General features: G+C 37.3%; 1 protein-coding gene and 1 long non-coding RNA gene across 3 annotated transcripts; both read right to left on the bottom strand.

Moving 5' to 3' along the window:
- Nucleotides 1–8801: 8801 nt before the first annotated feature.
- Nucleotides 8802–13033, bottom strand: LOC114525134. Of its 2 annotated transcripts, none has more exons than XR_003687150.1 (3): nucleotides 12709–13033; nucleotides 11790–11881; nucleotides 8802–8887 (listed from the first exon to the last, which is right to left on the bottom strand). It is a non-coding gene; the product is annotated as an uncharacterized LOC114525134 (long non-coding RNA). The 2 variants fall into 2 exon arrangements; XR_003687151.1 differs by lacking the exon at nucleotides 12709–13033 and adding an exon at nucleotides 12121–12252.
- A 10144-nt stretch (nucleotides 13034–23177) lies between these two features.
- LOC114525113 lies at nucleotides 23178–24906 on the bottom strand. Its single transcript, XM_028546320.1, has 2 exons — nucleotides 24469–24906; nucleotides 23178–23750 (listed from the first exon to the last, which is right to left on the bottom strand). Exons 1-2 carry the CDS (start codon nucleotides 24904–24906, stop codon nucleotides 23178–23180), a joined length of 1011 nt encoding a protein of 336 aa, XP_028402121.1.
- Between the last annotated feature and the right edge of the window lie 1406 nt (nucleotides 24907–26312).

Here is a 26312-nt window from a genome sequence, read left to right as displayed (position 1 = left end):
ACAAATAACGAACACAGACTTTGAAGAAATACGAAGACTCAAAGAGAACAGGAACTGAGTGATGTTTTGGGTGTGGCCACTGAGCTATATGGCTCAGCGAACTAAATTTAGAAACCTGGAACGATATATCTAAATCATATATTTTTGAGATAACCGCTCAAATAATACCGCCTTTAAAACACTGAGGAGAGCATAGAGAAGTGAGAAACTCAGTTAAGATCGAGGTTCCGCCAATTTTGGTATATAATAAAAATGTTTAAGCATTCTTCCGTGGGTGTACCTGCGTATGAAAAACACTTAAAGCCCCGTTGACAAGGTATCGGATTACTATTGGACCAGGTCGAATTTTGAAGTTAATTAATGAAAGACAGCGGTGTCCTGAATAAATATGCCAAATCTATTAAATTGATAAGCATTTTATAATTATCGTTGTTTCATAAAGCCTGATTCTCATATGTCACCGACGGTCGGCGATGACTATTGTCGGTGATCAGTGGAGAATAAAGTGTTTTGTTACTTCGTCAACGACTACAAACAATACATCGCCGACCGTCGGTGACATATGAGAATCAGGCTTAAGGGCAAACAAAGATGTCGTGATGAGCGGATCTGGTACGTGGGAACGCAATGAAAAGTGATTGGAAGCGAACCACATTTTTCCCAATTGTTTCGACATTGCTGGAATTCCTGCATGGGAGGAATGACCACAATAGGAAAATCTGTCGGAGCCACTGTTGCAGTCTTAAAACATTCCTTGCAATTCGGTGCGGAACAGAAAAACTGAGGAAAACTTTCAAAACATAAAACTATCCTCCTCCCTCCCTCTCTCTCCCTCCGCGATCCCTGGACGATTTTGATTATCTCACGGGTGTAATTTGAAAACGCAAAATGAATCTTGCCGGAAAAGGAGACTCCTTCTTATCATCAGCATTTTAATAATTATCCCAGCTTTAAACTAGCTCACAAAATACATTTATAAAGTTAACTGATCTACGGTCCGATGGTGGCAGAAACCAAAAATCATTTTGTCTCCAATGTGTAGAAATTTTCATAAACGTTCACAAAAAAAGAAACAAAATTCAAGTTTACTCAGACCATGTTTTGATCCAGTCTCCAGATGAATATTGCTCATGGCAGGGTTGGATAAATAACGTAGCCAAATACAGTCATCCTATTAGTTTTTAACAACCCAGGTACTTGGTATAATTACCTCGATATTAGGTGATATCACACTAGGTTACCTAAAGGCAGTAGTGCTGCCTATACTCTTATAGAAATAGCATGCGCAAAATGCTTGCTTGTTAAAAATTCATACCATGGTTACGCAAATTATAGTCAAATGTTATACGACACTTCAAATTACAATAGATCAAAGGTCAAATTCCAAATGCGCGAGGTATTTGTGAAACTAAAACCCTGAGGCTTTAGCCCCTTAAATAAAACAATCAAAGAACTAACTTAAAAGTTAAATACTTATACATGCTTTAGTTACGCCACACAGGTTTACCCCAATGATAAAAGTAAAACAAAATATGTTTCAAACCTTTTAAAAAAATCGAAATGACAAAGCTATAAAACAAGTGACAGTCAAATGTTATACGACACCTTAAAATCACAATAGATTAAAGTTCAAATTCCAAACGCGCAAGTATTTGTAAAAGACCAAAAGCACAAGACTCCAATTGCCAAGTAACGGTATGGTTCACCACGTCGCCTTTGGTGTCCGTTTATACAACAGTGATGCGTCATGCGAGCACAATCTCACGGCTAACTCAGTGTCTGCCTTCCAAAAACACTTTGAATTTGAAACACTGACCGTATAAAGCATGGAGTCGTTTTATAGTATACCCGACCGCATTGCATTGTGGTAGGAGATCTTTTACCACAATGCAGTGCGCTATTTCGTAAATTTGCTTCCCCTACTACACAAATTAGGGACTGCTGCCTTGCTCGGTCGCTCAGGCGACCTCGCTGCGGCAGCAACAAGACAACTTTAGGGATGTAAGACAAACACCGAAATAAGAATTTCAACAACAGTAAACAAAGTGAAATCATGAAATGGTTTACAAAATTACAAATCTATACAAATTACAATAAATGGCAAAAGCCTATGATTAAATATCAAGCAGATATGTACTTGTGTGCACTAGACACCTTCTAAGTCATAATACCTATTTCAATACTTCGTTTATTAAAGACACCACGTTTTATTTGTTAACAAAGCAAAGCTCTTCCATTCGTATGCCTTATACAGATATTTCATTCTCATAGAAAATATTCACATCAGCTGGGTCTCCACTCGGGGAATTTATCCGCGCGACGCGAACCGGAATCTAAAAAGCGGTGATGTGATTGGTCCGCGAAGAAATTAGCCGCGAAAATGTAGGATCGCTTCCTAATTCTTTATCAGTTCGCGAGAATAAATTCTGCAAGTGGAGAACGAGATTTAATGGGAACTTAGCGTTTGGGAATTAAAAACTTTGCGGATTTTTTTCTACAAAAAATACTACAGATGTATTGAAGATATCATCATTGTTTTGTTTAAGTATAAAAGTGTCCATCAATTGCTAGTTGCTTAATATCGTCCAACAAAGGATTTTGTGGAATAGCCAGTTGAAGAAACACCATATTACCTTTGTAGTTAGGAAAAGCCAGCATGGTCTCTTTTGGGGAAAGTTTAATCCTTTGTCCTGACTCATAAACCTTTAAATATCGTTGGTAGGTATGGTAGAGAATCGCGCCAGAGTCCATGTAAAAAATATTATCAGCTGATCAAATAAAGTTATATATAATACAATTCCTTTCTTGTGAATACAAAATGACCTGGTGAACGAATGAAAAAAATTGAATCTAGACGCTATATTTTGAGAACCACCAGTGTCCAGATCAATTATCTGACTCTGATCATTACTACTGTCGTCCATGACTACTTCGACTTCGGGGTCATTACTGAAAATTACAGCTGATTTTCTGCGAACACCATCACGGTGATAAAAGACTTCATAGGAAGTAGGTTTTTCGGTATTTCTTTTCCAAATATAACATTTATAGTTATTAGACATTCTCATTTAATGGGTATAAACAACCAGCGGGGAACCAAACATTTAAGAAAATATACAACTTTGTGTAGATTGCGCTAAAAGTAGTCTAATTAATATTAGAGCTTTTTCCGCAAGACGACTTTATTCCGGTTAAAGAAAGGATTGACTACCGCACCTCGCTTAATATCGTCCCACAAAACAACTGCCCGTCGCTTAATATCGTTCAACAAAGGATTTTGTGGAATAGACAGTCGAAGAAACACCATATCGCCTTTGTAGTCAGGAAAAGCCAGCACGTCCTCTTTTGGGGAAAGTTTAATTCTTTGGCCTGGCATAAAAGTCTCCAAGTATCGTTGATAGGAAGTGTTGAGAATCGCGCCAGAGTCCATGTCAAAAAATGTTATCAGGTGACGAGATAAAGTTAATATAATTCTACTCTTGTGAATACAAAATGACTCGCTAAAATCATAAGAGGACTTGAATTTAGAAGCTATATTTCGAGAATCACCAGTGTTCAAATCAATTATCTCACGCTTATCTCTCTCCATGACTACAGCGACTTTGGAATCATAACTGAAAACTACGACTGACGTCCCGCGAACATCATCACGGTGATGAAAGACTTCATACGAAATTGGTTTTTCGGTATTTCTTTTCCAAATATAACATTTATTCTTATTACAACCAGAGATAAAGGCACCACCAGGCGAGATTTCCACTTTCATCTCAGGCTCAATTCCAGGTAAATTGATCATTACAGGACCATCAACATCTCTGACATCGAGAACTATCGCGGGTTTGAAGCTTCCGAGCGCAAAGCTGACAAAGCCTTTAGAAAAACTAACCTCTAAATCTAGGAAACGAAACCAGCCCTCTTGCCTGAACTCAGACAAGTCTTCAGAAAAATTCTCTAACGCCACGTCCTTGCTGTCAGTAAACAAGATCTCTAGATTGTCATCTACCGGGTATCGCGTTAATTTGGGAATCTCGTCAATAAATTCCCTAATAACAAACAAGAAATTTTCCGACCACCAGCATAAAAACCTTGACCCACATTGATTGCTTTTAAAACGTTGTTCAACTTGGCTGGTATAGACATTCCATACGTTGATATATCCATCTGAGTTGCAGGATGCAAGTCGAGAGCCGTCAGGAGAAAACGAACTCGAATAAACTTTCGTTAGCTGTGACAGACAGGATTGCTCTTGTTTAGGAGCTAATGTCTTAAAGACAATTAGTTTTTCATAATCTGAATAGAGCCACAGATTATATTCTAAAGCTGGTATTTTAATTGCTTGAGAGTAAAAACGGTCAGCAGGGGCGGAAGCAAAATAGTTCCAAGCAACAATCGCAGTCAAAGGAATGCGTTCTGTGTCACTCGAATAACAAAATTCTTCCGAAGAAAAAATACACTCCACACCTTTGCAGATCCACGGAGAAGAAATTGTATTAGGATAATTCCAACGTTTCCATATTTTTAACCGTTTAGAATTTAGTTTCCTAAATCCCCGCTGAAAACATCGTTCACATTTCCTACTCTTTAACACAACTGGTTTCTCCTTTTCCCCGTGAGATAATTTTCGCTTATCACTTCTTTGCAATGTGATGGCGTTCCAAACACACAACGAATAACCCGGATAAGATTGAGATTTAGAATTTCCAATAATAAATAACCCTGTGACGCTAAAAGAACACCGACGAACGGGAAATCCAGCGCAAAGCGACGACAGCAGCGTTTGTTTAGCAACGTCCCATAGTTTAATGCTGTTTGAACCGTCGCTAGTCACCAGTCTTTTGCCGTTAGGGGAAAATGCACAGCACGCGAATTCCTCTTTATTTCCAGGGAAAAATGGAACTTCCTTTCTTCCAGAAATGTTAAACGCCGTTTCCAGTTTACCAAATAATATGAACGAATCGTCTGGAGAAAATGTGCAGCATTCAATGCTTTTCAATTTTGTTGAATAACTCATAATTTCAACTAACGTTGGTAGAGATAACACATAGATAACATTCTTTCTTCCAACTGCTACTCTTTTCTCATGGTTAGAAAAAGCAATTGTAATCGTATTAAAGTCACACAGTTCGTAACTGGGTTTCCAGAATGCTCGCGGCAAAACCGAAACTTCGTAAGAATTCCTCTCGACAAAAAGTGAAAGGTTTGATAGTAGTGTCTCAGCGATTTTCTTCTCATCATGGCTGAAATAACCTTCTGGAGAACAGGTAAGAACCGTTTGTAAATACCATTGTGAAATCGTTGAAATTATTATATATTTGTCATAGCCCGACATGCTATTCAGTGGATGAACCAAATAATCAAATTCAATGACATGGTACGAAATGCGTGCGCGTAAATCTTCGTTTTTAATGCAGGAACTTTGGAGTAATGTGAACCAGAAACGCCGCAATTCACTTGAATCGACTACAGTTAACATATAACATACGATAATAACATCAACTGACCAAAACACACCTTCTTCCATTTTACCCTTTTGTAGATGTTTTAAACCATATTTTAGAGCGTATTTTACGTCATTAGTAAACTTCACCTCACGTCCTGAGTGAACATTTTCCACAATTCCTTTAAAAACCTTTTCGCATAAAAGCCAAAGAGATCTATGTCCATCATCGACCTTGACAGTATACTGGTGATCTTTGTAGCCCTTTGCTAGAAGCCAATCAATAACGGATTTGTGAAAAACGGTTAACATGTCATCTGAAACGTACAACAAGCACGATATGGTTTGATTAATTTTGTTGATGATGTCTTTCGTTTCGCGACAATCCGGAGCTAAATCAAAAGTCTTAGCGACGAAAGTGAGGGGAAGAGGTCCTTGGGAAGCAGGCAGCATTTCCAAAATTTTTAACACATTGAACTTTTCATATTTTACGTCGCTAAGCTCGTCTTCAAGGCGTTTGAAATATCCTTGGTAAATAGAATTCAGTCCTTCTGGGAGAAACTTCATGACGTCATTTTTTGTTATCTTTTCAAGATCATAGTGAGCCTTTAGCCCAGATTGAAAGTGATATGCATAGAGAAATGAGCCCTGGCTTTTGGCAACAAATATGGAAAGTAAACTAGTAGTTCTATTTCGCCGAACGCGGTAAAGATATGGATGTTCCTTATAGAAATCACGGCTGATATCACTTTCACCCACTTCCCTGCCGACTAAACTTGGAAAACATTCTTTAAAATAAAGTTCAAGATCTGAGTTATTGTTGTCATCATTATTGGCAATGTCTGTCTTTTGATCGTCTCTTAGTCTTAGATCAGCAACGGAAATCTCTGGCCTGCTCGTCACCAAGATTTTGATGTACTCCGGAAGATCAGGAAAATATTCAGCAATCAAATGCGTAATTTCATTCTTATTATCGGCAGCACTTTCATCCAAGCCATCGATCACGACTAAACGTGGCTCTTTTATTTCCAATTCATCTAAGGGATTTTGCAAATATATTAGAAATGCATCTCTCAGGTTTTGGACTTGATGACGTCGTCCTAACTGATCAAGGAGCACCTCTTTGAAACCAGGGACGCTCTTGCACATCTGACTTGCGAGAGACTCCAACATCGCCATAGGATCTCTTAAGTTTGAATTGCTGAAATCACAAAAGTGACAAGCAGCCAGCTTTCCATTCTTCTCAAAATCTTCGCAGATTTTAGCTGCAAAAACGCTTTTACCAAATCCTGGTCCAGCTGTTATTAACTTTATTTTTGAATCGTTGTCACACATTTGAAACCACTCGTTAACTTTCTTTAACAACCACTCTCTTGTACCAGGAAGGAAGAAATTAACTTTTCTTTTAATTTGACCCTTAAAATTATGCTTAGCAAGTTTTCGCAATAAATCTTCATCACTTTCCATGCGAGATCTTTTTTCAGGAATGGTGTCCCCGGGTATTGATAGCGTACGCTTGGCCAATGACTGGTGCATTTGATTTACTGCATCATGCGTTTTATTTACTGCATCGCGCGTTTCATTTAGTACATCGCGCGTTTCAATTACTACATCGCGCGTTTCATATGCTACATCGCGCGTTTCATATGCTACATCGCGCGTTTCATTAATTGCTTTAAGCAATTTAATACACTTATCTTCGTGCAGTTTCCAATCTTTAAGCTTTTGCACATACATTTCTTCTTTAGGCCCTAAAGGATATTTTTCTAAATCGTCGACATCACTCTGTGAAACGCCCAATTCTACTATCGCCTGCGCAATTTTCTTCCATAAAGACTGAAATGTTGAATTGTCAACTCGAGTTGTTGTTACATGTGCGTAAATTTCATTTCTGTAACACTTGATTCTTGTGACATTCGCTTGCATTGATCTATCAGTATCCGGAGGCATTACACTCCATCCTGTTGATGGAAAACCACAAATGTTCCGGAATAGAACTGTAAGTAATGTGACATCGAAGGTTTTGGAATCTGGTGGGTTGCCAGACGGAGGAAACAGTAAATCCCACTGGGAATTATTAATAACTCGAGGTTTTAACTTTTGAAGAGATGTTTTGTTTGTAGCCAGTACTCCAGGTAGACTAACAGGTGGATGGATGGTATCAAATTTATATCTCAAAGCCTCAGTTCCTTTGTCAACTAAAAGTCTACTGAGTCTTGTAAAATTTGCTTTTTCTTGCAGTTCGTCAGAAGCCATGGCATTAGACAGGGTTAATTACTGTAACAAAATGTTGCACTAATTATATAGGCTACACTGAGAAAAAGAATGGGATGGAGTAGATTTTCATAAAAGAAAGTCGCAAGGATCTTGTTAAACAAAGGGATTTGTTGTGAAAATAATTTTGTGAAGAGACATATGTTTCCGGAGTAACGTTTCTGACTTGCTACCACCCATATGACAAAACTCACATGAACTTAATTTTAGAATTTCCATAAACATTCCGTCTGTCTTATTTGTGTGCGGAAATGGGATTTTTCTTGATATTATAAATTTTGAAAGCCTGTTCTCATTTATAGACATAGTATGAGCTGAATGTATTTTGTTGCCAAATAATATATGAAAATATCTCGTGTATTTAAGATCTATTGCTACTCCATTTTTTTCACTTCCGATTGTACACTATCGTTGAAGTCTTTTTATAAATTCCATTTATTCAAGCGATAATTTTGCTCTCGATCATTTATTTTCACAAATAACACTTCATAAAACATTTCTCTTCGCAGACTGGTGGCTGTGCCTCCTCAGGATGTAACCAGTTAAGCTGGATTATTATATTTTCGTAAGTTTATGCAGTACTACTAGGCGCTCAGGGATCGAGTCTATTAAAATAAAACTGTATTGATCGATCCTTAGTCTCAGAAAAACTAATCTGCCTTATTTGCTGTTTAGTGTTTGATTATTGTCAGATTTTAGTTTCTGAGCCTCGCAATCGTGTTATGAATTATTTCCATATTGGTTACCAGTTCATTTAACATGACGTCACAGCTCCGTACTGTGCCACTCAATAGAATACAATAGACACTCATACTGTTAATATTCGAAGAACGTAATGACGTCACAGCTCTGTACTGTGCCACTCATTAGAATACAATAGACACTCATACTGTTAATATTCGAAGAACGTAATGACATCACAGCTCTGTACTGTGCCACTCATTAGAATACAATAGACACTCATACTGTTAATACTCGAAGAACGTAATGACGTCACAGCTCTGTACTGTGCCTCTCAATAAAATACAATAGACACTCATACTGTTAATATTCGAGAAACGTAACCAACACTGACACAAACGTACCTTCTCAAATCTTCAAAGCGATGATTCCACAACATGGTCAAAATTCTCAGGAAGGATAACGGACAGATGGACTGAAATGTAGATTTAAAACCTAGAAAAAACAAATTCTGATTGTAGCTTTAACCCACCCAATCAGCGGTTAGAATGTCATGTGGGTGAGACAAAGGAGACAAAACTAAATAATTACCGTCATTTTATAATAAGAATCATGACTTCTTATTAACTGAGCCCAAGGTCTTAACCGAGAGATATCGGACCGAGGTCTTTTTGAACAGACCGAACTCGACATAAGAGCCAAGTTTGTACAAAAAGATCGAGGTCCGATAAAGACCGAGCAGGCAAGGTTAATAAAAAGTTTATTATATGGCACAAGGCATATATTTTCACTTGAAACAAAAAAGAAATACATGAATTCGTATTAGTAGCCTGGTACGCATGTGATAAAAACAAAAACAAAATATTTCTATTATTGAATTATTTAGTTTACCTAAACTGTCTGGAGACGTCTTATTCATTTCAAAAGCAATTATATACGTCATCAGTCTACGTCACTACGGAGTACCATGAGAAGCACGCGCTCGCTTTCCTAGCCATTGCACACACGCTTTCTTAGCCGCAAAATTAAATTTCTCCATCGCTGAAGATTTGTTAAAAAGCAACTTTGCATCCTTTAAACTTACTCTTCTAGCAAGACTTAGAGTAATTTGGCTTACTTAGAATAAGAGACTTAGAGTAACGTAGAGTGATTTGGTGAAGGTTTATTAGTTAGTCCTTTTCAGGCTTTATTTCACAATTTAGCTTTTCGCGGGATAAGTCGGATAACACAAAATATTGTCATGAATCCGACCAACAGTGATTCTCAATCTTCTGAAAACCCCATGACTTTAGGTCAACCTGATCATGTTAACTGCCTACCAGGCGAGGCCACCGCCATTACTCTTTGGTGATGATTTGGCTAAACAAGTGAGAGATGCCAAAGAAACTAGTAATATAAGCCAAACCCTTGGCGCTAGCCGAAATAGACAAGCCCGGACCAACCGTCCAACATATCGACCCGATAATCGTTTCACTAATTCTCCTCCACCGAGAAACAACAATTCTGACTATCGGGCTGACAACAGGCCTCATTTTTTGGGGAAGGGCCAGAAAAAACCGATGTTCAAAAACAAACCCGGCAGGAGGAAATTTTGAGTACTCTCAAACAGATTAAATTATCGGTAAGTCAATTTCCGCTTATTTTTGACCGTTTAACAAACTACATACTTACGACTTCGAGGCGACAATTTCCAGGCTGGCAATGTTAAAAAACTCTATTTCAGCCTGGAAAAAGTTAACTTCTGAGCCAGAAATCTTGAACACTGTGACAAGCACCATCATCAATTTGATACTCCGACAATAACAAGCACATGTCCTAAAATCCCATTTTCGATCAAGAAATCGGATATTATAGAACAGGAAATTGCAAAAATGCTCGCTAAAGGTATTATTGAGTTCACCGCACACACTCCAGGCGAGGTCATGTCCGATATTTTTATCAGACCGAAAAAAGAAGGCAGCCGCAAGCTAATATTAAACCTTAAAGGCCTAAATCAATTTGTTTTTTATCATCATTTCAAAATGGACACCCTACACTCTATACTGAAACTGATAGAACGAGGTTGCTTCATGGCTTCGCTCGACCTTAAAGACGCATATTATTCGGTCTCTATCAATCATCCTGATGGCAAGTACCTTCGCTTTGTTTGGCAAGGAGTTCTATATCAATTCACTTGTTTGCCAAACCGGTTGTCAAGTTGCCGACGGACATTCACAAAATTACTAAAACCCCCTTTGACTGCCCTCCACAAATTGAGCCATATTATTGCTAGTTATATCGACGATATTTTCCTTTAAGGTAACACCTTTGAACAATGTGTATCTAATGTTATCGATGTTATCTTTTTACAATTCGACGACCTGGGTTTCTCAGGAACTGATTTTATTGGGTTTCAAAATTAATTCTGTCGACATGCAATAACCCCAACATCAGAGAAAAAATTAGCCTTACGACAACTATATGCGTGTCTTTACTATCAAAACATAGGCCTACTATTCGAGAGGTTGCGGAAGTTATTGGTAAGATCATTTCATCATTCCCGGGCGTAGAGCATGGGCCTCTATATTATAGAGCTCTAGAACGTAACAAACTGAAGCCTTAAAATCATGTAGGGGAAACTTTGACGCACACATGTCCTTATCTGAAGACTCAAAACTTGAACTTCACCAACAATATAGCTGAGTCAGAAAATGTTATTTCGCGAGGTAAACCGTCCCATGTGCTCACAACAGATGCCTCCCTCACTGGCTGGGGAGCGGTCTACGAGGGCAATCGCACCGGGGGATTTTGGACAAATGACGAAAAATTATGCCACATTAACTATTTGGAGTTACTAGCGTTGTTCTCCATATTCGTGTCTACCTTGATAACACGACCACAATTGCAGTAATTAACCATATGGGTACTAGTCACTCTCCAAATTGCACACTTATCACTCGTGGTAATTTCCTAGTCTGTGGCAGCTAAATTGACATATTTTTGTCATTCATTTTGTGCTCAATATGACGACACAAATGGCAGAATATCTCAATTTTGTCCCCGCAACATGTGCAAGTCAAAATTGTTGTGTGAGTGTTAAGTGCAGCAGTGTGCGACGAAGAAAACATTTAGTTTGGTCTAATGCATAAACTGTAAACTTACAGTACGCGAAAATTGTTAATAATCACTAGGACATATGTATTATTGAATTTAACTACAAATTTCATACGTCATTGTAAGACAATAAAATTTACGAATTTATAGCTTTATTAATTTCAACCAGTGAAGTGCTCTTTGTAAATGCTTCATTTTACTGATGTCGTGTTGGACGGGCGATATGAAGTATAATTGTATAGATTCTTTCATCTTGCATATTACATCATCTCTTTAAATATCAACAGTGTTTAAAATTTCCTACCTCAAACTTGGTTAAACGAATCACCATAAACGATCATTAAAGATGACAACTTGAATAAGATATTTTTCTTCACATGATAAAACTTCTTATTTCTAAAAGAAACCACATCAAGAAGTAATTCCACACAGCTTAAGATAAAGTTACTCCACAGCTTATTTGTTAAACACGATGGCCTGGTTAGTAATTGTCCAGCAAGTTAATACGTCGCTTTAGAAACCAACAATGCGTGAGATGAGAAAACTTAAGATATCAAACAAAGCCAGTTTGAAGCTTTTAATACGACGCCAGAGCGCTTTGCCGTGGTTATTTAATTTGTCGACCTAAAGCTTACTTCGTGTGATAGTTGTCAATCGAGTCGTTTTATTGCTTCAAATTTACAGGATTTCTTTGCGAGAAGTAGATATATACTTTTAGCTTTTTTAAACTTTTCAAAGGCTTGGTATTGTGATATAAACAGACTATATTTCTTGGTTGAACGCCTCTGCAAAAGAAAAGGAACAATTTGATAGTAGAATAAGCTGAGACTGGTTTCGGAATCTAGTTGGTCAGAATGAAAAAACAGGATCATTGTTAAAATATAAAGTTCTATTCAAAGCGCTAGTTCTCGTCAGATGAAACATATGAAAGATAAATGTGGCAAATTTAAGGTAAAAGACGACCCATGACGTAATTCCACCGCCTTTATGTCAATATTATTACGGCCACGAGAAACAATTTGCTAAAGCGAAATTATTGACAACCAACAAGATATGTTATAGTTAGACGAATGAAGGATATTAGGAACGAAATTAACGACTGATTTTATTCAAGGTTTTGCTGAACGTTATAATATCACGCCACAGTGCTGTGCCGGGCCTAGCATACTTCCGCTGTTGAAGAAAAAAAATTATTTACAATCTTGAAGGAGACAAAAACGTACCTATGGCTACGAAATCTGATCATTCACGACGTAAACACAATTCCACAGGCCACAAATAAATTGATCAACGCAAAGAAATGTTCACAAATCCAGCAGACAAAATAAACCAAACACTCTGATGGTATCCTGTCGGTTAATTTGTTCAACTCAATGTTGTAAAATATCCGTGGTGTTAATTTAAATGCATCGGCCTAATGCGCGTAGTTACTTCGTATAATCTCTGATTTCATCTTGTGCCGAGATCTCTGATATATATTTTGAAACCTGGTAAAACCAAAACTAACGTTGACTTCAAACATTCAGTTCAACACCAAGTACTTTAAATATAAACTATCGATATTTTACTGAAAAACCCGCAATTTAAAACAAATTAAACATGGTCAATAATATCAATGCACCCACGCAAACATATTAACACATGCACTTTTAAGAGGAACGTTGACACTCGAAAATCTCACATGAGTAAATGATACTTGCTGAAGATCCCAACACTTTCTAGTGCTCGATGATCAAATAATTTCATGTGAAATACTTTTCATTGAATATTTATCAGTAGTTTTTTAGATATTTCAGTTTCAACTTAAATTTTATGTTAATATTAGGTTAGTTATTGTTGCTCCAATATAAATATCAGCTGAAATGAACTTCTGAGGACAACAATGAGCTGGTGATAAATTTATGCAAGGAATTAAAACATAAAAACGATTCGAAGCCGCTGTCTTCTGCTTATAATTGATTGTCGCAGTCGTCGAAGAATTAGCGAAAGCTAATGGAGTCAATTTGACAGTGGAATAAATAGTTTGAAACTAGTGACATATAAACAAGACGATGGTTGAAATGGTCCTCAGATAAAACAAATATTAATTTGCCAATTACTACCATAAATGACGCGCTATGACCTAATATCTGAGCCCTAACAACAATTCACTTTTACTACAGTTATAAAAGACGAATTTGCTGGAGCCAATCGGTTCATTATTGACAACCAGCATGATATGCTATAGTAAGACGAATATAGGATATTTCGGAGCAAAATTTTGGATTTTATTCAAGGTTTTACTAAACGTTTTAACATCACACAAGAGCGCTGTGCCGTGTCTCGCATACTTCGCTGTTGACGATGTAAAATGATTTATAATCTTCAAGAAAGAGACAAGAACGTACCTTTATCAATTCTTCAAACGGACAATCCAACTACGTGGCCATAATTCAACGTGATTTAAGTCAGAACCAAACCAAATAGACGCTAAGAAATGTACACAAACCTAGCGAACAAGAATACACCAAACACTCTGATGGTATCCTGCTGGTTGTTTAATGAACTCAAGTCATGCATTCGAAATTGTCGTTGTGTGTGTGTCATACAGGTTGTGTTAAAAACAATATAATTTCCATAAGTCGATATTGCAGAGAACATTTCAATATCCGTGCGACTAATTATGCTTCTAATATTTGACGTATTTGACATTAGAATAACCACACAAAGTTCAATTTCAGAATATCCAAGCGTGGATTGTGTTCACGCACCCTTTGGATCAATTAGTGATAAATTACGCCTGCAGTTGCAGTTTTCTAAAACACTCTACAAAACCAGTCTAATTGTGTTATAGTCTAATTTTCTTTGTTAATATTCCTTATCACTGATTTTGTCTTGTGTCGGCGAGATCTTCCTCATTGAAAGGTAGGATCCTCCTCGTATATGGAAGTGACCAGAGATTTTCTACCATGCAGATCTACACAAAACGTGTTGTTCCAAAGCTAAATGTGTGTTCAGATACATAAATGCGCAGTTACCAATTATATAGAGGATTAGTCAAAAAGGCCTTCATGTGAATTTTAATCAATATCAGAATATCAGTAGCGGACCAAGGCAAGAACTCATGCAAAGAAACTCCATTTACTTAGCCCCGTTTATAGAACGAACAATTTTGGTGGGACACGCTTAATTTTTTCAAAGCAGGCCAAAAAAAATTTGGCGCCGTAAATAAGACTGTTTTACCCTGAATACCACAAAATTTTAGAAAGCACCCAATAGAATATTTTTGGCGCCCATAACCACACCGCAGTTGCTATATTAGTCAGCAGATTAACAAAGCACAGATGCATCAATTGAAGCAAATGAACATGGTTTAGTTGACAAAATAAAGGAAATAAAGACAACTTGTTAGATCATCTGGTAATCAAGCCATAAAGACCTTCTAAAAAATTTATCCTTCGAAGAAAAACGAATCTTTTACTTCGTGTTATAGTGTCGGTATTTTTGCATTTTATAACTTGTTGAATGACTTCAGCACCCTAGGCTTCTATTAAAACATTTGTTTTCGTATCCGACCAGAGCTTTTCCTGCTGTTCTTTCCCGCCATTTTGCAGTAATTATTTAATCTGCGCATGATCAACAATAAAAAATTGCTAATGAAATCAAAGAACATTCGAGGCAGACCCTCATTCAAATCAGATTCAAAATTGCTGATGCAACTCAATATTTTCGGCACGGTGTCCATGCTTTGACAGTTCGAGAACATCTTTTAAAGCGGTCTCGACACGGATAAAATTACTGGTCTGCGGATTTCATTATCCACCACCACCTATCATCGCTGACTGTCGGTGACATATGAAAACGAGGAAGCCAAAAAAGAAACTACACGTTCTGTCTTTCGAAAAACAAATTTACCCTGTGTTATAAGACAATGGTAATCCATTCATTGAGATAATTTCAGCGGTTAATAATAATGAAGTGACGACATTCAATAAGAAATAAACGCATTGTTCAAGAGAAAGAAATTACATTTTGACAAACCTCTCTCTGTCGGAAAGAATTCGTCGGCGAGTGTCTCCCAAAATGCAGGAAATCAAGTCATAGAGACTCTGAAATACAAAAACCTTTTCTGGGGGAGGTATTAATTGGTTTCTTTGTATTCACCTGCTGTTTCTTTTATTTTCTCGAAGGTAATAATGATTCAGCTAATTTATTCAGCCAATCTGGCAACCCTGGTTCTTGGTGTAACAAGACGCCCGGTATAGGCGTTAACTCGGGCTATGTAGTCGGTAAATACACTGCACTGAAACTGAGCTATATTGATTGATACACTGTTGATACACTATATTGATACACTCCGCGCAGCGAGACTAAAGGCCCACAAAGACAGGACGCGAATTGGCAACGCGGCGCGAATTTTTAACGTTTTATATTTTTCAAAAGCAAATAAAATTTAACTTATCAAAGTTTTCTTGTAGATTGCATTAAAATAATAAATTTTGATTGCTCTAGCGTCCATAGATTCCAAACTTTGATCCTAGAATTTAATTTATATGCTTCTGAAAACTGAAAATTCGCGCCGCGTTGCCGCTTCGCGTCCGGTGTGTGTCGGCCTTAAGCCTGCGACTCGAAAAAAATGATATTAATAATCGCGAAAGTTAAATTCGGCTAACACAGAGGTAGCGCGAGTAATTACCTCCAAGTTGATATTTCGCCAAGGTGATATCACACCAGAAAACTTTTGCACTCATTGACTGCGCGTAATATAAGAACGTTAACAACCACAGATATAGAAAATTAGAAAATGCAACAACTGAGTGAAATATGTAATAAAATGGTTAACGGTTTACAAATGATTACAAATCTATACAAATTACAATAAATTCTGGCAACGGCATCTATGATTAAATATCAAGCAGATATGTACTTGTGTGCACCAGACACTTTCTAAGTCTTAATATCCTATTTTAACACTTGATATTAGTTTCCTTACAGATCAATAATATATAGTTGCGTGTTCGTTTATTAAAGACACCACGTTTTATTAGTTAACAAAACAAAGCTCTCCCATTCGTATGCCTTATACAGATATTTACAGAAAATATTCACATCAGCTGGGTCTCCACTCGGGGAATTTATTCCCACGACGCGAACCGGAATCTAAAAACCTATGATGTGATTGGTCCGCGAAGAAATTCGCCGCGAAAATGTAGAATCCCTTCCTAATTCTTTATAAGTTCGCGCGAATAAATTCTGCAAGTGGAGAACGGGATTTAATTCCACTTAGCGTTTGGGAATTTCTATTCTAAGCTATTGCACTTACAAAAGAAGTCCGTCGGGCAAAACTGAATATATGAATATTCAACTCCCCCTCCCCAATTATCGTTCTAGTGCATGACGCCACTGAGTTCCGTTATCTTTCTTTTTCATCAGCATCAAACTTCAGGAACAAAATACAGCTAATTATATAGTTACTAAAATTCCTACCATTATTTTCATAACCAGTACAATCACCATCAGCACCATCGTAGACACAAGCACAATCACCACCATCATAGACGAGAAATATCACCACCAACATGACTGTAACTACTGACCATTATGGACATCTTAAACAACCCCATCATACGACTGGCATTGGTCAGTGTGAAACTTTAGGAACAAAATACAGCTAATTATATAGTTACTACAATTTCTACCATTATTTTCATAACCAGTACAATCACCATCAGCACCATCGTAGACGCCAGCACCATCACCACCATCATAGACGAGAAATATCATCACCAACATGACTGTAACTACTATAATGAACATCTTAAACATCCCCATCATACGACTGCCATGTCTTCCAGATGTATTCAAGATATCATCTTTGTTTCGTTTAACAAACTGTAACCCCAGTTAGGGAGGCAAGGGAGTGCTATGACTTGCCCAAGGTGAACTCCCAGACAAACGGAGGGAAGGAGGTGTCTTACCTCTCCATTCTAGACCAGCTCCAAGCAAAGTCTAGCCGTTGCCCCAAAACAATGTTCTTGATGATAGTTGTTCATGTTATTGTTCACTAAATCCATTATGAAATATCCTAACTGAAAAATCAATTCCAAAACATCTGCCGTTCATAACAAAGTCTTCTACTATTGGTTTTCGTCCTCGTGTGAACGGGTTCATTTCAGTTATTTTTAAGAATAAAGACATTCGCATTTAATTGGTATAAACCACCTTCAGGGAGACAAACATTTAAGAAAATATACAGCTTTGTGTAAATTTCGTAAAAACCTTTTCCGCGAGACGACCTTATTCGGGTTAAAGAAATGATTGATTACTGCATCTCGCTAATTTTCGTCCAACAAAGGAAGTTCTCGTTGTTTGATATCGTCCGAACAAGCAACTGGTAGTCGCTTAATATCGTCAAACAAGGAATTTTTTGGAATAGACAGTCGAAGAAACACCATATCACCTTTGCAGCCAGGAATAGCCAGCACATCTTTTGGGGAAAGTTGAATTGTTTGTCCTGACTCAAAAGCCTCCAAGTATCGTTGATAGGAATGTTCGAGAATCGCGCCAGAGTACATGTCAAAAAATATTATCAGGTGATCAAATAAAGTTAATACAATTCTCTTGTGAATACAAAATGACCTGATGAACAAATGAACAAAACTGATATCAAACATTACATTTTGAAAATCACCAGTGTCCAGATCAATTATCTGACTCCTCTCAGCGTTGTCCACGACTACTGCGACTTTGGAATCATTGCTGAAGATTGCAACTGATTTTCTGCGAACACCATCACGGTAATAGAAGACTTCATACGAAGTTTCTTTTTCGGTATTTCTTTTCCAAATATAACATTCATTCTCATTACAACCAGAGATAAAGGAACCACCAGGCGAAATTTCCACTTTCATCTCAGGCTTAAATCCAGGCAAATTGATCATTACAGGATCATCAACATCTCTGACATCGAGAATTTTCACGGGTTCGAAGCGTCCGAGAGTAACGCTGAAAAAGCCTTCGGAGAAACCAACCAAGCGGCAAAACCTGGAAACCAAACGAAAAAGCACAATGCGATGACTGTCAGTAAAAATGATCTTTAAATTCACATCTACCGGGTATCGCGTTAAAAATAAAAACTCGTTAAATTCACTAATCACAAACAAGAAATCTTCCGACCACCAGCATAAAAACCTTGACCCGCATTGACTGATTTTGAAACGTTGTTGAACTTGGCTGGTATAGACATTCCATACGTTGATATATCCATCTGAGTTGCAGGATGCAAGTCGAGAGCCGTCAGGAGAAAACGAACTCGAATAAACTTTCGTTGCCTGTGAGAGACAGGATTGCTCTTGTTTAGGAGCTAATGTCTTAAAAACACTTAGTTTATTATTATCTGAATAGAGCCACAGATTATCTTCTAAACGTGTCATTTTGATTCGTTTAAAAAAGATCTTTCGATGAGCAGCTGTAGCAAGATAGTTCCAAGCAACAATCGCAGTCAAAGGAATACTTTCTGTGTCACTCGAATAACAAAATTCTTCCGAAGAAAAAATACACTCCACACCTTTGCAGATCCACGGACGCGAAATTATACAACTTTTTTCATCATCTTTGTCATTTGACCTTATTTCTAAGTGTTTAGAGTTTGGTTCTTCAAATCCTCGCTGAAAACATCGTTCACATTTCCTACTCTTTAACACATCTGGCTTCACACTTTCCCCGTGAGATAATTTTCGCTTATCACTTCTTTGTAATGTGATAGCGTCCCAAACACAAAACGAATAACCCGGATAAGATGAAGATTCTGAATTTCCAATAATAAATAACCCTGTGACGCTAAAAGAACACCAATCAACAGGAAATCCAGCACAAAGCGACGACAGCAGCGTTTGTTTAGCAACGTTCCATAGTTTAATGGTGTTTGAACCGTCGCTAGTAACCAGTCTTTTGCCGTTTGGGGAAAATGCACAGGACAGGAACGTCTCTTCATTTCCAGGGAAAAATGGAACTTCCTTTCCTCCAGCAATGTTAAACGCCGTTTCAAGTTTACCAAATAATATGAGCGAGTCGTCTGGAGAAAATGTGCAGCATCGAATTCTTTCCAATTTTGTTGAATAATTCATAATTTCAACTAAAGTTGGTAGGGATAGCACATGGATAAAATCATCCGTTACAACTGCTACACTTTTCTCATCGTTAGATAAAGCAACAGCTGTACTAAAGGAATATTTATCGGGTTTCCAGACTGCTCGCGGCAAAACCGAAACTTCGTAAAAATTCGACTCGACAAAAGGTGAAAGGTTTGATAGTAGCTTCTCCGCGATTTCCTTCTCATCATCGCTGAAATAATCTTCTGAAGAACGGGTAAGAACCGCTTGTAAATACCATTGTGACAATATTGTCGAATAAACTTGTCTTGAATAGTTGTAATATTTCTCCAGGGGTTTCAGGGCAAGTTCCAAAGGCTCAAATTCAATGACATGGTACGAAATGCGGGCGCGTAAATCTTCGTTCTCAATCCAGGAACATTGCAGTAATGTGAGCCAGAAACGCTGCAATACATATGAATAATTTACAGTGAACATATAACATACGATAATAACATCAACTGACCAGAAAACACCTTCTTCCATTTCAAACTTTTCTAGATGTTTTAAACCATGATTCAGAGCGTATTCCACGTCATTAGTAAAGTTCACCTCAAGTCCTGAACAAACAGTTTTCTCTTTAATTTCCTTAAAAACCTTCTCGCATAAAAGCCAAAGCGATCTATGTCCATCATCCACCTTGACAGTATACTGGTGATCTTTGTAGCCCTTTGCTAGAAGCCAATCAATAACGGATTTGTGAAAAACGGTTAACATGTCATCTGAAACGTACAACAAGCACGATACGGTTTCATTAATTTTGTTGATGATGTCTTTCGTTTTGCGACAATCTGGAGCTAAACCAAAAACCTGAGCGACAAAAGTGAGGGGAAGAGGTCCTTCGGAAGCTGCCAGCATCTCTAAAATTCTCAACACATCGAACTTTTCATGTTTTATGTCGCTAAGCTCGTCTTCAAAGCGTTTAAAATATTGTTCGTAAACAGAATTCAGTCCTTCTGGGAGAAACTCCCTGAGGTCATTATTTGTCATCCTCTCAAGATCAGAGCGAGCCCTTAGCCCAGATTGAAAGTGATATGCATAGAGAAATGAGCCCTGGCATTTGGCAATAAAAATGGAAAGATATGAATGACGGCGCACTTCACTTTGATTTACTTCCCTGCCAACTAAACTTGGAAGCCATTCTTTAAAATAAAGTTCAAGATCTAAGTCATTGTTGTCATCAACATTCGCAATGTGAATCTTTTGATCCTCTCTTAGTCTTAGATCAGCAACGGAAATTTCTGGCCTGCTCGTCACCAAGATTTTGATGTACTCGGGAAGATCAGGAAAATATTCAGCAATCAAATGCGTAATTTTATTCTTATTATCAGCAGCACTTTCATCCAAGCCATCGATCACGACTAAACGTGGCTCTTTTATTTCCAATTCATCTAAGGGATTTTGCAAATATATTTGGAAGGCATCTTTGAGGTTTTGGACTTGATGAGGTCGCTTTAACTGATCAAGAAGCTTCTCTTTAAAACCAGGGACATTCCGACACATCTGACTTGCGAGAGACTGCAGCATCATCATAGGATCTCTTAGGTTTGAATTGCTGAAATCACAAAAGTGACAAGCAGCCAGCTTTCCATTCTTCTCAAAATCTTCACAGATTTTGGCGGCAAAAACGCTTTTACCAAATCCTGGTCCAGCTGTTATTAACTTTATTTTCGATTCGCTGTCACACTTTTGAAACCACTCGTTAATTTCCTCTAACAACCACTCTCTTGTACCAGGAAGGAAAAATTTCACTTTTTTTTTAATTTTACCCCTAAAATTATGCTTAGCAAGTTTTCGCAATAAATCTTCATCACTTTCCATGACGGATTTTTTTTCAGAATTGGTGTCCCCGGGTATTGATAGTGTACGCTTCGCTAATGAATGGCGGATTTCATTTACTGCATCACGCGTTTCATTTACAGCATCTCGTGATTCATTTACTACATCGCGCGTTTCTTCAGCGACTTGTGTTAAGTGATTTACAGAATATTCAATTGTTGCAAGCATATTGATATACTCATCTTCTCGCTGTTTCCAATCTTCAAGGATTTGCTCATATATTTTTTCTTTGGGTCCTAGAGGACATTTTTCTAAATCGTCGACATCACTTTGCGGAATTCCCAATTCTACCAATGCCTGGGCAATTTTGTTCCATAAAGATTGAAATGTTGAATTGTCAACTCGAGTGGATGTTACATGTGCAATAACTTCATTTCTGTAACACTTGATTTTTGTGATATTCGCCTGCGTTGACCTATCAGTATTCGGAGGCATTACACCCCATCCTGTTGATGGAAAACCACAAATGTTCCGGAATAGAACTGTAAGTAATGTGACATCAAAGGTTTTGGAATCTGGTGGATTGCCAGACGGAGGAAACAGTAAATCCCACTGGGAATTATTAATAACTCGAGGTTTTAACTTTTGAAGAGATGTTTTGTTTGCAGCCAGTACTCCAGGTAGACTAACAGGCTGATGGATGTAATCAAATTTATTTCTCAAAGCCTCAGTTCCTTTGTCAACTAAAAGTCTACTGAGTCTTGTAAAACCTGCTTTTTCTTGCAGTTCGTCAGAAGCCATGGCATTAAACACGGTTAATTACTGTAACAAAAATGTTTGTACTAATTATATAGGTTACACCGAGAAAAAGAATGGGATGAGGTAGAGTTTATAATTATGAGATTCTGTATGATATAATGTTGTTATATATGGACTATGGTAATGGTAATGGTAATGGTTTATTTACACATTTTAAATAGCGATGACGCTAAATTACAATATGTTTACAATACAAATAGCTATAAAAGATAATAGGTTTTACTAATTATTTACAGCAATTATATATAAAAAACCTATATACATAACTATCAGTACATGAGAAATATTATAAAAATATGCTAACTAACTAATTTAGCGTTATATAAACTTATGGAATAGGCCAAAGGACTTTGTTTAAAACGTTCGGTTCTACAAAAGAAGTTGTATAATGTTTGGCTATTAGTTCTTGTTTCCTTTTGACTAACCTGTTCTACTTTCATTGGTAATAAGCTATGTAGTTTATGATTTGGATCCAGCATTTCCTTAATTAAGGATATGCATGATTCGTCCCTACGTCTTTGCAGAGTTTGCAAGTTCGTCTCGGCTATTACTTGCTCATAATCCTGATTTGGGTGTATTATCCTGAGTGCTCTTTTTTGAATACGTTCAATACTCTTCCTTTGTTCTTGTGTTAAACCTCCGTTCCAAATCTCTGCACCATATTCTAGCACAGGGCGGATTACAGAGCAGTAAAAGGATAACAAATCACCCGTAGGGGCTCCATAACTCTTTAAAACCTTTAGTAAATACAAACGCTTAGCCGCTTTTTTAATGATATGTTCAGTATTTACTTTCCATTTAAGATCGTCACTTAACCATATCCCCAATAGCTTGTATGATTTTGTACGGGAGACGTTATGGCTACCAATAAGGATTGGGGCTATCGAGGTTACGTTTTTCCTGAAGTCAATTATCATCTCCATGCACTTTTTATCATTCAATTCCATTCCTTCGTCCGTTGCAAATTATACCACTTTATCTACATTTTCCCGGGTATTACCGATTGTTTGATCATCTAAATGATCAATCACATTGATTACTTCCGATATTGTGGTGTCGTCCATAAACATCGCTGCATCCTGCTCTTCTACGGCATTCCGTGTTTGATCCTGATCATTAGATGCAATAGACGCTGGTAGTTGGTTTATTTTAATTATAAAAGCGATTGGACCCAACTTGCTTCCCTGTGGGACACCACCCTTGACTCTTTTACGGTCGGACTGCTCTCCTTGGAAGGACGTTACTTGTGATCTATTAGTTAGGTATGATGCAAACCAGCCAACCATGGCCGGACGAACGCCAATTTTAATGAAATTATCTAACAACAAGTTATGATCAATCAGATCATATGCCTTCCGGAAGTCAAGAAACATGATACGAACAATCTTTCCTGGGCTATCCATTGCTTTATACCATTTGTGTAACAAGTAAATCAACGCATGTATTGTCGACGTTCCAGGCAAACCTCCAAATTGACTACCACTGATCTTATCATGGACATCCTCGTAAATCCATTCAGTAGCGTAGGATTCTTGTACCTTAGATAAATACTCGTCAATGAGATAGGTCTTAAGAGATCCACCGCGACACAAGGTTTACTTTTTGGGATTCCACACACCTTTGAGATTTTCCAAATGTCTGGGAATATTCTGGAGGTAAATGACTCATTAAAAATGTAGCTTAACGGTTCAGCGAAATATTTCGCAAAAAGTTTTATTATCTTCACATTTGGGTCAAACAGACCACTTGCTTTATTCGGGTTAAGTTTACTTAACTTTTTTGCTACACTGTCTACAGTTACGTTCGGTAATTGCTCATCCGTTCCAAAATTAAGCCAATTATCATGTACTTCAGGGTAATTACTAGTAAGACTGGTAAAGTACTCGTTCATTAGATTAGCTGTATCTTTTGGATTTAGTGGGGTATCAGATTCTGGGTTACTTAGGACAAAATCCTGTTTATTCTTCCCAATAATGTTTTTAATATTATTCCACCACTGCTTCGAATTAGAACATCGAGCAGGTTTGATTTTCTCACTGTAATACTTTTGTTTCGCTTTCCGAATTTCTCTAACAATTTTATTACGAAGCGATTTATACTCGTCCATTCTCCCGCATCCGTACATTTTATTTCTATTTGATATCATTTGTTTAATCTCCCAGTCATAAAGGGCTTATCATCTTTATGGACCTTCACAGTTTTGGTTGGAAAACAGTTATCAATCATTGCATTAGTGATCGATAAAAAAGCGTTTACCTTGGTGTCAATACATGGAGCATCATAAACCGCTGACCACGTCTCTTGTCCGATACATTCTTCAAACGTAAACAACCTTGCTTCTTTGATGGGTCTCACTGTGATCTTTTTCACCTCATTTTTGCTTTGGGTTTGTTCTTTAGATTTCCATATAATAGCACAATGATCTGAAAAGCCAATCGGTGCCAATGATATTGGTCTTTCATAGAACAAATGGGCATTGGTCAGGATCAAGTCCAGAATTGCATTCCCTCTGGTTGGCGTTTTAACTACTTGTTTTAACTTACAATGGTTTTTAAGGACACGTTCCTGAAACCCATTACTTTCTGGATTGAAATCCCCAGTAACAGTTATTGATGTATCTGGACTCTCACTAATTAGACTGTCACAACACTGGCAAATATATTCATAAAACCTTTCAATTGTTTCGGTATTCATTGATGGTGGTAGATAAACACACGCAAGTGCTAATTTAGAAATTTTTCTTGGAAGCCATTTTGGTCTGAGGGTAATCCAAAGGCATTCATAGTCAAGATTATGGAAATCCGGTCGAATTTTGAAGGGAAGTGATTCTCTTATATATATAGCTACACCTCCTCCTCTTCGAATTGACCTATCTCGCCTAACTATAGTAAAACCAGAAATATGAAGAGCCGCGTCGGGCATCGCGTCCGTCAGCCAGGTTTCTGTCACCATAATCACATCAGCATTTTGTTGGTTAATAATAACTGACAATTCGTCTATCTTATTTAAAAGAGATCTGGCATTAAGATATAATATGTTTGGTAACACGCGCTTGACACGCTTTTGTGATGAAATATTTAGATCTAAGTTTTGCTTTAAAGTCTTCAACGGAATAAGATTTACAGGATTACTTCTGCTCCGTTTGTACCTATAATTTCGTGAGGTAATTCTTACTGAAATTTTAGCCATTATACATACGATGAGTGGGTTCCTTCTTCAGGTGCTTTATACACAGATATGTAGCCAGGGGGTTTTCCATAGCGCTTCGAGTGCACGACTGGTTTTGAGAGCGAATTATTTTTGGGGTTTTTCTGCCATGGGCGGCAAGTGACAAACTTTGGCCAAAAAGTTTCACTCTGTACTAAAGAACACATTGATGTTGTTCAATGTGTTCTATACGCTTATTAAAAGATGAATTGAAATTGGATTAATCCAAGAATTCTGTTCAAAATATGATCTGGAGATAAGTAAAAGTAATTAATTATTCTTATTATGATTACACAAATTATATACAAGACTATGTCAAGGTTTCATGCTTTTTAGTGTGATAACCATTGCTTAAATTGGCATTTAGATTTGCTAAAGCCTGGTCATATATGACCTAGCTTGCTACTGCTAAGATGCCAGGGTCACACAATCAGTTCTATTTGTAAAACGTACGAACATGAAACTTTCTCCTTTTCTCCGGCAAATCTTCTAGATAGATGTATTTCTTACTTACGGCATTTTTACCACTTCTCGTTCTATTATACCATTATTCATAATTTTCAATTTCTGCTTTTTCACTTTCTATATTCTAGACTATAAAATACAAATTCATTTTACTGAATTAATCGCGATTTTTCTAATCGTTAGTCTGACGTATTTTTCTAATCTTTAGTCTGACGTATTTTTCTAATCTTTAGTCTGACTTATTTTTCTAATCTTTAATCTGACGTATTTTGTCTGACGTATTTTTCTAATCTTTAGTCTGACTTATTTTTCTAATCTTTAATCTGACGTATTTTTCTAATCTTTAGTGTGACGTATTTTTCTAATCTTTAGTGTGACGTATTTTTCTAATCTTTAGTCTGACGTACTTTTCTAATCTTTAGTCTGAC

This window comes from Dendronephthya gigantea, unplaced genomic scaffold (genome assembly GCF_004324835.1).
Source record: "Dendronephthya gigantea isolate DGI-Jeju-01 unplaced genomic scaffold, DenGig_1.0 000033F, whole genome shotgun sequence".
NCBI classification, from domain to species: Eukaryota; Metazoa; Cnidaria; class Anthozoa; order Malacalcyonacea; family Nephtheidae; genus Dendronephthya; species Dendronephthya gigantea.
Note: the sequence above shows the minus strand (reverse complement) of the source record. Positions and strands in the feature narration are given on the sequence as shown.